The sequence below is a fragment of the Camelus dromedarius genome, chromosome 32 (genome assembly GCF_036321535.1).
Source record: "Camelus dromedarius isolate mCamDro1 chromosome 32, mCamDro1.pat, whole genome shotgun sequence".
In the NCBI taxonomy this organism is placed as follows: Eukaryota; Metazoa; Chordata; class Mammalia; order Artiodactyla; family Camelidae; genus Camelus; species Camelus dromedarius.
The window spans coordinates 16,774,526-16,786,211 of NC_087467.1; the positions used below are offsets into that span (position 1 = coordinate 16,774,526).

The 11,686-nt window shown below is 50.1% G+C and overlaps 1 protein-coding gene across 2 annotated transcripts; it reads left to right on the forward strand.

Moving 5' to 3' along the window:
* The first annotated feature begins 4,454 nt into the window (after positions 1-4,454).
* ADCYAP1 (adenylate cyclase activating polypeptide 1) lies at positions 4,455-11,086 on the forward strand. 2 transcript variants are annotated; one of them, XM_010976594.3, is made up of 5 exons: positions 4,455-5,086; positions 5,417-5,527; positions 7,667-7,798; positions 8,249-8,347; positions 9,419-11,086. In XM_010976594.3, the coding sequence occupies exons 2-5, from the start codon at positions 5,418-5,420 to the stop codon at positions 9,606-9,608; spliced, it is 531 nt and encodes a 176-aa protein (XP_010974896.1). In that variant the 5' UTR covers positions 4,455-5,086; position 5,417; the 3' UTR covers positions 9,609-11,086. The 2 variants fall into 2 exon arrangements, with proteins under 2 accessions (XP_010974896.1, XP_064337623.1); XM_064481553.1 differs by lacking the exon at positions 4,455-5,086 and adding an exon at positions 5,235-5,314 and having other exon boundaries at positions 9,419-10,088.
* The last annotated feature ends 600 nt before the right edge of the window (positions 11,087-11,686 follow it).

The window sequence follows — 11,686 nt, forward strand, 5'->3', positions numbered from 1 at the left end:
GCTTTTGCTCATGCGGTCTGGAAAGGCTTCCTTGGCTGATGTTTTTCAGAGTGGGTGAAGCACTAAATTCTGAAGGTCAGAGAAGTCATGACACATGCTGGGTAAGCTCGTCAGCTCCTCCATCGTGAGTTCAGAAGGGCGTGATGCAAACAGTCCAGTAAGCGATAGTCATGATGGTCTGCTGCAGAACATTTGGGTTTCCCTACAGGTGTAATTGGTAAGAAGTGAGTCATTGGTCATCACATTTTCTGGAAGTCAGAAGAGGAAAAATTTAGAGTGAAATTGAGTACAGTGTTGTAATTTACTCTTGTCACTCATATGAGAGGATGATGCTTTGTCTTGAGCTTCCTCGCTGATAAAGCTTACTATGGCCTGGTTCTCATGCTAAGCACTGACTAGGGATGAATAGAATGGAAATATAAGACTTTTCCAATCTGATTTCATGTTGTTTATACTAGGAATGTATAAAGATGCTGTGTGCAGATATGTGTACCATATCCTTTCATATGGTTAAAAAAAAAAAACCCAAACCAAAATAGTCCATTGGGTAGGGAATGGGGCTGGTGGTGGTACAGGGCAAGGGGGAGAGCTTCATAGCCAAAGAAAGGAAAAGTGAACACATGGAAACTGTGTAGGTTGAGTAGCTAGGCCAGAAGGAAAGTCGTGGAAATTTCCTTATCCTAGGGAACAGTCTTGCCTATGTTGTAAAGCTAATGTTGTCAAGCCATCTGCAAATTCAAACTTTCAGTAAATTTACTAGACATACTCCTCCTGTTTGAATACAAAACTCCACTTTTTCAAGGGCTAAAGAGTTCCTTAAAATCAAGTGTTGATCGAGGGTTCAAGGCTTGAAACTTGAAGGAGATAGATGTGTCTGTGGCCAGGAAAAACAGTTCAGGGAAGCATTAGTGTGACTTGTAGCTAGCATCCACTACTTCAGACCAAAATTTATGTTTTCATATCTTACAGATGAACGGGATAAAGAGGAATTGATACATTAGGGGCTTGAAATTCAAGATCTTTGATGATTTCCAACAAATATTTCCAAACAGCCTCTTCTGGGTAGGTCACAGCTTAGCCTGAAAGGGACGTCTTCTGTCCCTCTGACTCACAGACTACATAGGCGAGACCTTCCACTCTAAAGATTTCCGTGGTACCACTAGCTTTTCCATCCGAACATGATTCCAGATATACGCCATTCTTTGCTTCCATGGTCGGGAAAGAAACTTTGTTGCCTGGGAGGAGGGGCTGTCGGAAAGAAGACTTGAAAAGTCCTTTGTGTTATCAGTAAATAGGAAGTTCTAACTCTAGGGTCCCTCCCTTCGGCCCCTCCCTCTTTTCACATGTCATTTTCAATTATATGTGGGCGATTTGAAGGCTTCTCTCTCGCTCTAAGCCTGTCACCTTAGGAGGATATAAAAATCCTTCTGGGAAAGAAACCGGGCAAGAACAGGACAAAAGCGGAAGGCTCTGCCCCCTTTCCCCCAACCCCCACTCCTCAATTCTCTCAGTCTCCCTCCTCTTCTCCCTTCTTCCTCAAAGGTCGCATTAGTTGAGGGTCCTCCGTTCCCGTGGCCCAGGCCCCACCCCTCGCTTTAAGCCAGGTTGGTGCCTTCATTTGCAGTGAGTGAACAAGTGCACACATGCCGCCGCGGTTTCCTGCGCGGGCCCCGGGCCGGGACACCTTATCAACTCGCTCCGGGGTGGATCCGGGCCTCTCCAGCCTGGCGTTTTGGCCTGACTTGCGCCTCCTCCTCGCCGCTCCCCAATGGCCCCAGACATAAAGGTCCCCTGAAAGCAGGGTTAAAGCTCGAGTTAGAACGCTCCGGAGATTAGAAGCAAATTACCGAGGTCGGGGCACATGGGGGTAGTTCTGGTCCTTGAGACATCGGTGGCCCCATAGTCCCCTCCATCTAAAAGAAAGCAGAAAGGGCTTGCGCTCGCGCCGAGGGTCTGCCGAGGCAGGGGTGCAGACCCAGACGCTTGAAGTTCTCGACGGTCCCCAGCATCTAGTGCCTTGATTTCCTCAGCCTTCCCAGAAAAGCCAGGCCCAGGGGCCCAGGGTTAGAACTTTCGAGAATAGGACAGCATCCTTGTCCACAGGACAACAAAGTCGCCTAATAGGAAACGGTCAGTGACACTAAAGTTCCGCGGGATGATCCTGTCCGGGGTTCGAGTCCCCCAGGCAGCTGTGGGTAGGGGCTGGGCAGGTCTTTGGGCTGTGCTGAGCGATGCATGGCTCTCCAAAGCTTGATTTTTTGGTGTTCAGTGACCATGAATCTCAAATTAAATTCTCTGCCTAGTTTTTCACTTCAGTGAATGGGTTCCGGCCTCGAGGCCAGTAATTCGGGCGTGCTGGGCCCTGAGACCCCGCGCTCACAGCGTTCACGCTGAGAAGAGACGAGTGGCACAGCCTTTGTGAACCAGAGGCGCAGTTCGGATTCTTGCGGTCCGTGGAGCTGGCAGTTCGTCATCCCCCGCATCAAGTTAACGGCGTTTGCGGTCTTCCTCCTTTAATAGGCCATGAAGTCAACAAACTCCCCACATGGTGGCTCCCTTTACTAAAGTTGAGTAGTGAATTTGCACAAGCAGTCTTGGAAATTTTCAAATATTTCTACAGATTGAACTCATTTCAGAATTCGCGTGGGAGGAAAGAGTAAGGATTTTAATCGGGTCCACCTTTGACGTGAAGCGAGGCGGAAGACAGGAAAGCCACAGGCGGTAATAGCTTTGGTCTCTGCTTGATTATCCGGTCGTGTTCACCGCCAGCTTTTTGTGTGTGAGCTTACTCCAGAGGCAGAGCGGACACGCAGCACACGCATGTAAACACTCCAACATAACTCAGCGAACATATGCTGTGGAGACAAAGAGGTATATCCCCATGTAGATGTGGTTTGAATCTTTATTGCAGAAAGGCAATCTGGAGCATCCCCAGGAACAAACTAAGAGGCAGTGGCAGTTTCTGGACAATCATGGCCAGGACGAAGCAAAACTGTCTTCTTGGAGGAAGTATTAAATCTCAAATAAGAGAGTGGGAAAGGCATGAGAATGAGAAGCATTATAATTTTGTCCTAGAAAAAGCATGCAGAACCAATATAGCTTGTTTTATTGTTAGATCTAAATCATAGTAACAGGAAATACTCTCACTAAATGCATTTCCTCTAATTTCTGTATAAGATCCAAATAATTAAAATGCACGCTAATGGTTATCGATGGCTCTGTTTCCTTTTTAAAAGAAATAGATTAGAGTTCTCTTACTGGAGTAGAAATTTATGAATCTTCTTAAATTACCCAGGGACTTGGAAGCCTCCAGGTGGATGTGGTCTTCCCTTATTGCTTTCTTCTCCCTAAGTCATTTTCAGTTAAAAAAATTTTAACAATCCCCAACAGAGGGATTCCCGTTAGAAACCCTCAGCAAGTGAACTTGTACTGGGAATTCTCGTGCTTCCAAGTCTGTATTTCCTCCAAACAGAACTCAAGTTGTAAATAAAGGGGAAAAACACACTTCTCACTGCCAGATTCTTAAAGTTTTATTTGTTGTGGAAAATAAAACTTCACAATTGAAATTTTTTAAATTAGTAAGAGCCACAGGCCATCTAGAGATTACAAAACCAGGTCTAATAGAATGCTCTTTACTCAAATCTAGGCAGATTTTGGACAGTTCTCAGCATTCATGGACACTGCAAGGGAGGGATGTATCTGAACAGCAGGATGACTTGGACAATGAATAGCCACAATAAAGGCACCAGGACAAAATCTTCAGAGTTAGAGGCTCTGGTGAAAAACTAAACTAGTGGCAATTTTCAATGTTTGCAGCATCTGCGACCAAACAGTTCAGCACTCAAAGCCTGGACAGCTCCACAGGCCATGCTCCGGACGCGGCTTTAACTCTAATCAATCTACTTAGAGCCAGACTGTCAACTACAGCCAGACTCATTAGCGATTTACTGAAAATCCTCCAAGACTTTCCTTTAAAAACAAAACGACTCCCACATTTAATTGTCCATCTAAAAGAACATACGCAAAAAATTAGGAGATCTAAATTAAATTTATTAATAGGAGAGCTTGATGATGCTTAATTCCAAAGACCAGAGCTCTGATTGCTGGGGCTTGATGAAAAAGCAAAAAGAAATAATAGGGACATAGTTAAAACCACGATTTTCACCATCCTTAAAGTTCTATAATTTTTTTACCCATCCTTGAGAAATGGGTAAAACTGAAAACAAATAAAATAATTACACTTCTTAAAAATTGTACTGTATGAGTGAAAGGTGTTTATGAGAAGTCGATGACTCCGGATCTTATCATCCTAGAGGACAGCACAGAATAGTTAATATGTTCCTTGAGGGACTTGGATGCTGACGTCTTTTTCTGATACCCGATCATTACGTGACTGAAAAAAAAAAGGAAGTCATTCCATGAATAAAAATCGGAGCGCAACAGTGCAACAAAATATTCTGTACTTAAAGGCCATAGGCAGACAGATGTTGACAAGGAAGGCTTTCCTAAAACCATGTTGAGAGATTTCTGCTAACTGCACATATAAATAGGAGGAGAGGGCCGGTCACCTCTGTAACCACCGGCAGCAGCAGCAGAAGAAGCCAAAGCTTCAGACGCAGCCAGAGGGGCCTCTGAACAGAGAAGGCGCTGCCGACTCGCGGAGCTGCCTGACCGGGCGACTCCCACAGACTCCGGCCGCGCCGAGGCCCTCTCTCTCTCCTTCCTCTCCTTCTTCGACTTTTCCTCTTTCCTTATCACTTCTTTCTCCTGGTGGATTTACGGCCACTTTGCCCCCCACCCCTGCTTAGCTCGTCGCCTCCTCTTTCTTCCTTCTACATCTCTCTCCTCGCCTTCTCTCGGTGTCACCCTCCTTCCTAGTTCTGTGCATCTACAAACTTTTGAACAGAATACTGGCCTCAGCAAACAAGTCCTCCAACTCCTCCTGCTGCTGCTGCTCCTTCCGGCGGCTTCTGCTTAGACACTAACGCCAGACCGTGATGCTCCTTGAGCTGTGACTCCAGCGCAGAAACTTGGAGAAGCCTTTTGCCGGCCGTCCTACTTGGCAGCAAACCCTCTCCTAGCAGCGGTAAGAGTTGAATGGTAAGGGGGGGGAAATCTTACCAAACCAAACAACTCACTTGACAGCTAGTTCTTTCGCCGGCTTCAGGGCACGAGTTAGCTATCCTTCTCACTTGGTCTAGCGAGTTATTGGGCACTGGGTTTACACATATACATGCATTTTCTAACTACAGCGAGAAGGAAGAGGCAGGCGCGCGGGTTGTCGTTAGGCGGTATTCAACATAGGGAGCCGGAGGTGAGCTCCATCCCTCCCCTAGCTCGGGGAGTTTCTCGGGTTTGGTGGGCAGAAGGCAAGCTAGTCCTGAGTGCTGTGTGCTCTCTTTCCCGTCCTGCGCAGAATGACCATGTGTAGCGGAGCGAGGCTGGCCCTGCTGGTTTACGGGATAATAATGCACAGCAGCGTTTACTGCTCACCTGCCGCCGCAGGACTCCGGTTCCCTGGGATCAGGTAAGTGCTGGCCGCCCGGGCTGAGCTGAGGCTGGGGCTCCCCTTCCCCTGACACCTCTTCGTGGTCGCCTTCCTGCAGTTCCTCGGTCCGGGCTACGACCATCTCCCCATTCACCACCACTGCGCTGCCGCCAGCCTGGGTCCGGCCGAGGGTACCCGTCCCTGGCTCAGCCCGAGGACAAGGGCAGGCTCCACTAGGGCTCCGCGCCCCTCCCCCAGCCCGCCGCAGCCTAGGGGCCCGGGTGGAGCGAGCGCACTTCCGCGGACTGGAGAAACCTCCCCTTCCCCAGCCCCGCCCGCGGGAGGGGGGCAGGGCAGGGTCCGGAGCTTGACTTCTTTTTCCTATTCTTAGCTGGAGCTAGGAGAACTTCGGCTCATGGAGCCAGGTTGGAGGGGCTGGAGAGCGACGCTCCTGTGGACTTTGCTTTGTTACAGCTTGTTCCGGACTATCGGGGCGGGGTCTCCCTCCCTCTCCTCTGCTCTGCTCTCCCTCTCACCTCTATTCGATTTTTTCCCACTGGAGGAGCTTTCTCTCAAGTGATAACGTTTTACGCCTGCATTTTGAGTCTTGGGGAGGGGGAGTGTTGGCCGAGTAGAGTTAAGAAGACGCGATGTGAGAGATGGAAAAACAAGTATGAGTCTGAGAGGGGGGGGAGAAACGGATGCTAGGAAGGAGGAAGAGAAAGCTAGCAGGCAGCCAGTACCGGGACGGTAGCCCTACCCACCCCAGATTGGAGTAATTCTGGATTTTTCTTAATTCCTGGTTTCTAATTGGTCGGCGATGCCTGGGTTCCCCGCCGCAGCCCTAAAGTCCCGGGCCTGTCCGCAGGAGAGTGGAAGCTCGCCCCGCAGCGCAGCGTCTGCGCCACGCGGTCCAACGGGCTCCCGGTGGCACGGAGCGCGCGTTCTGCCCGCAAAGCTGCTCCTCCGAGCCGCGCCCAAGTATGTTAGTCTTAGGGGCCGCTGACCATTGACTTGGCCGAAGAGGGTTCTGGCTTCGGCATTAGGACTCCAGCACTTGGGCATGGGACAGGGATGGCAGTGCCCAGAAAGAACCGGGAACGTGGGGCAGCTGGGCCAGGGCATCCAGGCGCGTCGCCGAGGAAAGGCTGGGTATGGGGCGGGCGCAGGCATGTGCCTGCTTCGCCCTTACCTCTTCAGGGATGGTGGAAAGGCGAGCGGAGTAATGAAGTATGACTAACCTCTTCTAAAGAGCGCTACTTGCCTTGGCCGCTTTCCGAGTCTCTCCAGAAGCCAAAAGCGAGGGGTTTTTGTATTTTAACCCACCTCTCGCGTCCTATATCAAGGATTGAGGCAGTAGACGAGGGCGATTGCGAGATCCCTGTTGACCCGCTGACCCTTTCCCTTTGCATGGGGGTTGAAATGCGGTCCTGCCGTACCGCCACCACTGACAGATTAGCGCGAACTACTTACTGTACTTAAAAGGCCTATTTCACCCCCAGCTATTTTCAAAGTCCCGCGTGCCTAGCACTTTCTCCGGGCGAGAGGCACCGGAGGGCGGGGAGACGCCACAGAATGAGCCGCCGCCAAACAGGCTAAATTCAGGGGCATCTATTATTCATATTCCTGCCAGATCCTCTCCCGCCCAAAATAGAAGCCGGAGGTTCTCCGTGACCTACATCTGCGCGGGGAAGGGCTCCCCTGGGCTCGGAGGCTGGGTGGGGGTGGCTGCCTCGTTGGCCGCCTGACTCCCCAGCCATCCACCCTCTCTGGCTCCGGGCCTACCCCATCCAGTCTTCGCTTGGCCAGCGCCTTGTCTCCCAGGGCCTTTCTCGTACCCGCCCGCGGATACTTGTGGAGGTTGGCTCAGGCACCAGGCCGGGAGCCGGGCGGTCCTCTACCGCGGCCAGGTGTGCGAGGTCAGCGGAGAAGCCTCCGCTTCCCAGTGCCAGCTAAGGCCGCGGCCCCGGCCCCGGCAGAGAAACCTTTCCCCGCGACAGGGGGGTTGGGAATTTGTTGGGTGTACTACCCCCAACCCACCCGGAGAAGACGCAGTTCTCCAAGGGGGGCTTTTAGGAAGACAGAAAGTCGTGCGAGCCCCTAGGGGTCTTCAGGTCCTCGCAGAGCCGCAGAAGGACCTGCATTGACCACTCCTTCTGCCCCCGGCTACTCCGGCAGGCCGGAGGACGACGCGTACGACGAGGACGGAAGCCCGCTGCAGGACTTCTACGACTCGGACCCGCCGGGCGTGGGGAGCCCCGCCTCCGCGCTGCGCGACGCCTACGCGCTCTACTACCCCGCGGAGGAGAGGTAAGTCCGCGCCGCCCCGGACTGAAGGGGGAAGAGCAGGGGGTCGGCCCACGGAGTAGATTCTTTTTCATAAAAGCCCTAAAGCCTCTTCTCCCCGGCTGATTCCCACGAAAGCGACAGAAAGTTAGTAGCATGTTAGTCTGAGTGGACAGGAGGGCCGCGTGGGGACTGAAAGGTCTGTGGCCCAAGGAGTGGCAGTGAGTGCGCACCCGGGCCGGACTCCACACCCAAGGTCCTGGGAGGGCAGGACGAACTCCGGTACCTGGCACTCATTTACGGGAACATCCCAAGAGTTATTCCCGAGTGCTCTGCCTGTGGAGGTTTCCCTGTTAGCCTTCCTGAGCACCGACTGGTGCGCGTGCCCACCGGGGTGAGGGTTGTGTGTGTGCTGGGGCGGCCACTTGGGGACAGAGTTTGTGACCCCGGGTGCGCACTTTGCCTCCCTGTTAGAGATGTCGCCCACGAGATCCTTAACAAGGCCTACCGAAAAGTTCTGGACCAGCTGTCCGCCAGAAAATACCTGCAGACGCTCATGGCCAAGGGCGTGGGGTAAGAGTTTGCGAAAGAGTTAACCAGCGCGCGATAGCGCGCGCGCGCCGAGATGGGTGTCGGTACGAGCGCGCGCGCGCGGGGGGGGCGGTGCAGCTTTACGTCCGTGCGTGCACGTGGGCTGAGGATGCGTCTGCGCCGGGCCAGTTCCCGGCCACAGGTGAAGGTTCGGAGACCGCGCCTTAAGTTTAGTCAGAGAACTCGGGAATGGGGCGAGGAAAGGGGAGGGCAGGAAAACCAGGGAGTCTGATTCGTTTTGAATAATTAAAAAAAGAGAGGGTACCCCCCCTTCCCCAACAAGGCCTTCAAAACCTTCAGGCTTAGTGGGACGATTGCTAGAATATTCTCTAAGCATGACTTTCTTTTTGCTCGCATTTCTTTTACTGTAAATTCAAATCGAAACAAACAAAGCCTCAAATTTGGACACAGTTTTTGCTCGTGCCAGACAAATCCAGAGCACAGGGCTCGCGTGAAGCATCTCTTAGCAGAAGGCAACGTTTTAATAAAACCCATGGGACGACAGGTTTCATTTCTCGCAATGAATAATTAATGCGATGAAAAATATTGCCTACAGCCTGTCGACTTATATTACTATCACGTGTTTCAACTTAGCGTGCAGAAGTGTACTCATGTCTGACTAGGAATTGCCTGACCTATGTAAAGTGAAATAGCAGCAGCCAACGTGGCATTTAGGGCTCTTTGGTTATTTTCTTTGTACGTGGGGAGTTAGAGAAACAGGACAATTGGGCACAAAAGCACGGGTGGTCAAATCTCAGAGCGTTTGGAAAGAGGTTGGGCTTAAATCGCTTGCCTTTGTCCTGGACCTCACTCCGGGGCCCCGTCTATAAGACCTTAGTACCGGGAAATCCTCGATGGGGAGGGAGGAGTCAGGGGTTCCCTTCGCAGCCCTCCCTCCGGCTGCTGTCTGGCGGAGCGAGGCGGCGCGGTGGTCCCTGACAGCCCGCGCCCTCCCCGAAGGCTCCCGCGTGGGGTGGGGCCCGCCTGCTCCCCGCAGCTATTCAGTCTGTGTCTCCCGCCCCGCCACCCTCTTCCTGACCCCTTTCCTTGCAGTGGGAACCTAGGCGGCGGCGCGGACGACGACTCGGAGCCCCTCTCCAAGCGCCACTCGGACGGAATCTTCACCGACAGTTACAGCCGCTACCGGAAACAAATGGCTGTTAAGAAATACTTGGCGGCTGTCCTAGGGAAAAGGTATAAACAAAGGGTTAAAAACAAAGGACGCCGAATAGCGTATTTGTAGCGATGAGTTACCAGCTACCCTGTGTATACAGCCCTGACACAATGAAACGTCATTTTCCCAACTGACTGAACAGTCATCGCTCATGTGTTCTATCCAAACATGTATTTATGTATGAAGTAAAGCCATTAAATGAATATTTTGATAATAATACTGTTTTTCTTTTTACAAAGCACTAGAGAATGCACAGATATACTTTGTGGACCAATTATTGATATTGATATATATATATATTACAAATGTATATTAAGAATATATATAAGTATAATAGACAGGAGTTCGTACAAAGTGTGCACAAGGATTGAAAATTCGCCTGAGCTGTTTGTTTTTATATAAAATAAATAGAGAAATAGACAATCATTGTTTTGAATAGTACTCCTATTTTTGTAAACTGGAATTAAAAGGATAGTATTTTTATCCACGACAGGACTGAAGATATTAATACTGACCATTTGCTACTGTACATAAACAGTGATGCCCTGCTCCAGGGAGATTTTGAGGTATGATTTGGGAGAATGCTGAAGGGCACTCTTTCTTTCCCAGCGAGTCTCTGGGGCAGGCTGCTTCAGTCCCAGCTGAACTCAGCTAGGCACTGTGCCCCTTGCTGGGTGGCAATTCCAATACTTAAGCTTTCTTTGATTCTATTTTTATGTGTATTTGTGTCTCTTCAGACTCAGCCCAGAAGGAAATTCTCCCGATAAAACAACAGCTGGATCCAAATTGTGCTTCTCCCCAGAATTCATACCACTCCCTGGGGGAGGGGTTGGGGGATTGTACAGAGGAGAGAGAGTTGAATAGGAAGCTCCCTTTTCTGTACTTCCAGGGAACCCACTATCCCAAGGTTAGGGCAATTGAAACAGTGAAGGAAATGTAGGCATATTGGAAGAGGCAGAGCATAAGGCAGTAGGAGCAGGACCCTGGAAAGGGGCTGGTTTGGGGCTGCCCCAGGTCTGGGAGCTGGGGGTAAGTGGAGTCCCCCACCTTAGGTCCCCTGCCTGCCTGACTTTGGGCGCTGGGTATTGGAAATGGATGCAAAGTACAATGTGTTTTTCTCCAGTGCTGTCCATGCTTCTCATCTTGTGCAATGGCTGGGATCCTTCCCTTTGAACCCTGCTCTGTGGGAGCTACCCTTTTATTTCGTGTTTTTCTGAAGATGCCTCTTTCCCACCCTCCGCAATGTTTAAGCACTGTTTACCGTTTTTCATTCACTTCTCTGAAACCTGTGAATGCTTCTTACTTTTTTTGTTGTTTGATGCTAGCACTTATTGTAAAGTGTAGGAACCCCTGTGTAGTTACCACTAAGTAATGATGCAGTAAATATGAATCTTTTGTTTCTTGTTGATTGAGTTTGTAGATAAAATGTATTTTTCTACATTATGGCTTATTGCTTAGTAAAATTTATTTCATAAAACCAACCTTTGTCATATTAGCATGTGTAGTGTTCACATGTTGCTCAGTTGTACTGATAAATTATTTAAACCTCATCTTCATATGTATGAGTACTATCTTATGTTTGTGGTCAAGAATGAGGTAAGCAAGCTCCAACAGCCCCTGAGAATGTCCCCTTGTATCCTTCTTGGCTACAGAAAGCAGGTCTGTCTGTTTCCTATCAATTCCTTGAATCTGTCAAGTAATCTCTATAAACAAAGGAACCTTCACCCAGCAACCAGATGAAGCAACAACAGGCAAACCAGACAGCCAAATCCCCAAATTTCAGGCACCAATTCTTTGGGGGGGGGTAGAAAAAGAAGAGTAAACATTAACTTGTAAAGTTTAAAGGACCTTTCCTTTTCCTTTACGGATTTGATCAGTATGAAGTCACAAATCAATGAAAACAGAACTGGATTTGCATTCCCAGGCGGGATGGATGCTGCCAGGGGATCATATTGCAAACAGTGAAAGCACAGAGGCATTCGATCTATGCCCGAGTCCTGTGTGTGGGATCAATCTTTCTTTAATTCTGTAGTCTCCTCAGGCAATGTGACACAGGAAGCAGTTTGCAGCTTTAGTGCCTTTCTTCGCCTTTTAAATCGCCACGAATCACAGATGGCTATTTAGTGGCCCTACAATGCTGCAACACA